The sequence below is a fragment of the Nicotiana attenuata genome, chromosome 3, assembly GCF_001879085.1.
Source record: "Nicotiana attenuata strain UT chromosome 3, NIATTr2, whole genome shotgun sequence".
In the NCBI taxonomy this organism is placed as follows: domain Eukaryota; kingdom Viridiplantae; phylum Streptophyta; class Magnoliopsida; order Solanales; family Solanaceae; genus Nicotiana; species Nicotiana attenuata.
In genome coordinates this window covers 37770555-37775779 of record NC_031991.1, presented here as the reverse complement: position 1 = coordinate 37775779, position 5225 = coordinate 37770555, and the positions used below count along the sequence as shown (strand labels likewise).

Below are 5225 nucleotides of genomic sequence, written 5' to 3'. Positions count from 1 at the left end.
CAGTCTTAGAAGTTTTCGCCATTTTAAAGCAGATATGAAGAAAAGGAAATTAAGAAAGTACTCTTAGTGGTTGCAAAAGGTTCAAGAAATCTGGGTACAAAAGTTGGAGGGTGAAGAGATTCCTGAAGAACAAGAGCAGAAGAAGCTTTTTAACATAAAGTTTGAATGAATGAAAGCCGGGATACTTATAGTTTGCTAATGACGGTTCCAAACCAGTAGTGGCCGACCAACACTGACACACATTTAATGCCTTGGAGACTAGGCCGTTTCAGTTACCTTTTGTTGCTTACGTCATGATCTTTCGAAGCAAGGTTCGGAAGTTCATATCGTTTCTCATCATCTTTTCTCCGAAAAATAAGGGGACTATCTATATACGGTCGAAACCGGGTTCGTCCATTGAGTGGCTAATCGAGGCTAGAACATGGCAGGTCAAAGCTCGAGCTCAGATTATATCGAACCAAGGCGTAAAATTAGATCGTCGAGCTCGCGACCCAGAGACCGAGCAAGATCGAGGCCGAACAAGATCAATGGAAACTTGGTGAGCCAAATAACGGAAAGCCGAAATATCCGCAATCGGTCGAAGATCACGGCGGAAATCTCGGCACGTATCAAGAAGAGGCTGAATAATTAGCATCATGGGATTTTTTAACTTGTATAGAATTGTACCAAGAGTAGAACACCCCTACTATATAAAGAGGGGTTCTGATCATTTGTAGGACACGTTGTAACACGCACAAAGAAAGCAATATACTGGTCATTTCTAGTTCTTATCATCTTGTTGTTCAGTTCTAACATTAGTTGGTACGTTTCTTGGCTCGAGGGTGATCAAACTCAGAGTCTAAGGCTGTTCAATATGTGTGGTTTGCATTTATTTTTTTATTGTTAATTTCAATATTAATCTGTCTTCTTATTTGTATCAAGTTATATCATGTATCCTTAAAACCGTGTATATATTCATTGTGATTCAATTTTAAGAGTAAAAAAATATGGTACAATATAATACAATACATTATGAAACAACAATCCAAATAAGGTATTAGCAATTGTCCTTATTATTTCGGGTCACGGGGTACAACATGCATATACGATTCCTTGGTTGTACTAAATTTACAATTTGGCGTTTTCGGCCGTAACTGCCGCCTTGGTCTTGCAAATTTGTCCTTAATAATTGAGGTTCTTATTCCGTAAATAATTTATTTATTTCGGTATTCAAAAATCAATTTGCTCTCATCCATTTTTCTTTTAATCAAATTCTCCTTTTACTTTGTCGTCATTGCCCTCTTCTTCTCATTTAAGCTTTATCTTAGGGTTTCTTGAAACACATTTCTACAACCTTCAGATTTTTTTTCCAAGGCAAAAAAATGCAACAGCAGCAGCAGCAACTACAACCCCCAGTCTTGAACTCTGCTCCTCCACTGCCTCTGAATGCTATCACCACTGAGCAGATTCAAAAGGTGCATCTTTTTTCCCCCTCTCTTTTTTATAATTTTTATTTTGTGCTGTAATATATTCTCTGTTACTTTGTTTTTTTTTCTTGATCACAGTTCTTAGATGAGAACAAAAATTTGATTCTTGCCATACTGGAAAACCAGAATCTTGGAAAACTCTCAGAATGTGCCCAGTAAGTTAAATAAATTTAATACTACTACTTTTTTTAGAGTTGAGATTTATGTGCATTTTGTAATGACATTATCAGTTTTGTGTATCTAACATTTCAAGGTGGCATCTTTTTTTTTTCCCCGTCATGTTGTTTTCTTATTGTAACACATTGTTGTCTCTATTTAAGCTAAGGTATTTTTTTTTTCTTCAAAAAATGGCTGATCGGACGGAGAATATAAGGGTAATACTTTGTAGTTCGATGATCAAGGATGTTTGGCGCACACTATTTGCTCGATAATCTCTTTTAATAATTCAAGTATGGTACTTCATTTGATTTTTATCTTAATTGCAAGTTTTGTGGCTTGATTTTGAGGGTCTATAGATTGCCCTAAAGATGATTTGGTTTTCCACTTGTAAAGCCCCAAACTGCAATTAAAATTAAAGAGCCTAGAGGCGAAGGAATTTGATTTATATGTCCATTTTGGAAGCTCACGCCCTCGTCATGAAACATTTGAAGTGTTGTTTTGGAGTTGGCTGCACTAATTAGCTTGTTTAAGTATTTTGACTCGGAGATTGTTTTTGTAGTTTTCTAAATTTTTTTTCTATTTATCAAATATCAAAATCTATCCCTATTTCAGTTCCAAGAGCTAAATGTTTTGCTAAAACAAGGAGCTCTATGATTAAAATCAAGTGGGAATAGCATTGCTCTGGGTTTAGAAACGGTAACATTCACACAGGAAAAGAGTGTGGCCTTAGAAGTCTCAAAACAGCAATGAGCAAATCCATCTTTGAGCTTGCAATATAATTTGTAAGACCACAAAGTACTCAGCAATTGGCAGAGAAAGAGAATGGGTCAGAACTGATGAATGGAAATGGAAATGCAAGAATAACCGGTGATTCCAGACATGGAATTGCTGAAACCAGAGGCGGATCCAGGATTTTAATTCTGTGGGTTCAACATTTATTATTTTTGGCGTTGAACCCATTATATTTTTAAAGTTATGTGTTCGTATCTACTATTTATTGTAGTTTTAATAGATTTTTGCCCATAAATTTATAGTACTGCATATAAAAAGTAATGGGTTCAGATGAACCCGTTGTCCAAAGGCTGCATCCGCCCCTGGCTGAAACTTAAGGAGGTCAAAAATGTTTTAGGCATCTCTTGGGAGTTGATGAGGAAAAGGCGAAGGAACTAATGAAGCAAATATAATGGAGAAGGCAAGAGATAGTGAACCAAAAGGTTAGGTAAAACAGAAGCAACAAATAATAGTGGGAACTTTAAAGGTTTCAATGCAGTTTCCGCACAGAAAAGATCCTAATAGAAAACCAAATGTAGGGAACAAATTGTTTTTGGACGTATAACATCCACATAGCTTGGTATGCTAGGAGATAGTTCTATATGATGTTATAGAATAGATAGGGTGAATGGTTCAGGTATTTGTAGTGTGCAGCATGCTAGCTGTGTATATTAGTCTTGCACTCGCTGCAAGCTTTTCTGACAAAAATTTATTCTCAAAATGAGAAAAATGGTAATGGAAAAAGTGCTCTTGTGCTAGGTTAGTTACTTTGGGAGTAAAATTCTGAAAAGTTGCTCGAGGTAAATTGCTCAGGCATCCAGACATGAAGCAGAAATTTATTATAGAAGAAACATCACTATGTGAACTGATACCTACAGTACCAAAAGAATAAGGGAAATATGTTCTGCAGACGCTATAGTTGATATATTCTGCAGGGTGTTGCTGCATGAAGAAATTAATTAATGTTGTCCAAGTTTAATTAGACCACTCAGCTTATGGGAGGACATTCTAGTGAAAGGATATTCATAAATTCCAAAATGACTTTTGTATGTAGTGGGAGTAGATCGTCAGGTATCAAGTTGAAATCCCAGCTGAAACAAAAAACACTTGATAACTTCTTCACATTTGCCCAAGCCTTGGTGGCAGAGTTACTTGTACCTGTATTGGTAGGAGGTAGTAAGTACCCAATGGAATTAGTCGAGGAGCGTGCAAGCTGGCCAAGACACAACCATGATTAAAAAAAATGACTTGATATGAATGAAATTAAGAAGAGACAATTGAGTGATTCTGACATGCCATTGGGATTTGCAATTGTTCTCTCTACTTTTCATTTAGTTCTATATGTCAGAAAATGCATTTTGTATTCTTGTTCAATCATGAGGCTTTTCGTGAGACATGTTTTAGAAGTTGATTTGGCTTGTCCAGAAGGTGAGCGCTTACCCATTCCTTGAAGTTGGATCAGGAAAAATGTGCAGTGTTGACCACAGAAATATGATTGGCTAATTGCATGTTCACTTCCTATCTTAAGAACTCTGTTTGCTTTGCATCACCAAATCTCATGTTAAAGTATTGTTTTGCACTATTAAAAGTTGATTTTGGTTGTTTAGAAGGTGAGCGGGCTCTTAGCCTTTCCTTGAAGTTGGATCAGGAAAAATGTGTACTGTTGCCAAGAGGAATATAATTGCACATTCACTTTCTTCTATCTTATGGAGTGTGTTCGCTTGGCATTGTGAAATCTCATGTCAAAGTAGTGTTTTGCACTATTAAAAGTAATTTTTATGTCATAGGTATCAAGCCCTGCTTCAGAAGAATTTGATGTATTTAGCTGCTATTGCTGACGCCCAACCACAACAATCAGCAGCAACCTCACAGGTGGATTAGATGTTTGATTTAGTGTTTTCTCGTGAATTTACTTGTCATTCCCTAATATGTAAGTAGCTGCAGGCTCCATCTACTACCCAACCCGGAAGCCAGATGCAGCAAACGCAGGCTGCTCTGCAACAGCAACAGCAACAGCAACAGCAACCAGGCGTCCCTATTTCCAAACTGCCTTTCCAACTCAACGCCCTTCCATCCCAGGAGCAGCAACAGCAAATGCTCCACTTTCAGCAGCAGCAGCAGCAGCAACAGTTCCAAGGCCAATATGGCTTTGGACCTACTGCCAACAATGCAATGCATCAACTTATGCAACCTGGATTAAACAGCTCAGGAACTCTGGATGCACGAGGAAATAAGCAAGGGAACTTAGAAGGTAATCCTAGTGATGGCCTTGGAAAATCAGGTGCAAGACATGTTAACAGTGAGAGAGAATAGGCTTTTAATATGTTTGTTTCTTCAAATGATTATGCACCCTATTTTATGTTTGTAGGTATGTTTGATAAAGATATTTTAAACTAAGGAACACCTAAAATTATGTCATCAGAGGCAATCGCGGCAAAGCTTTGTTATAGTTTTTCAATTCTGGAACTATTGGCATATAAGAAAGCTTCACTTTAATATGATTGCATGGATCTTTTGACATCTGAATTCATTTTTCTAATTTTCTCTTTGCTTCATGCCTAGTGACTATCTTTTTACATTTCAAAAGGAACCAGCTAAGGTTTCTGAGCTAATAGCTAGTACAACTTGCCTTAGCGTTGGCTACATTGTGAACCTCTTAAATATCGGGGGGCTGTCCGACTGAGCGTAATGACTAAGAATATCAACGTCGACTTGCGTGAAAGTTTGGCTACTCAAGCAAGTTTTTAAATAATTGTACAAAATTAATTTGATAGCATAATTGTGAAAGAGATACGGTGATTTAAGGTGACATGTATTGTTGTTCTCAAA

At 37.1% G+C, this 5225-nt stretch overlaps 1 protein-coding gene across 1 annotated transcript; it reads left to right on the top strand.

The window, feature by feature from the left end:
* LOC109223542 (GRF1-interacting factor 2-like) lies at positions 1201-4922 on the top strand. Its single transcript, XM_019387908.1, has 4 exons — positions 1201-1454; positions 1545-1621; positions 4184-4268; positions 4341-4922. The coding sequence occupies exons 1-4, from the start codon at positions 1362-1364 to the stop codon at positions 4707-4709; spliced, it is 624 nt and encodes a 207-aa protein (XP_019243453.1). The 5' UTR covers positions 1201-1361; the 3' UTR covers positions 4710-4922.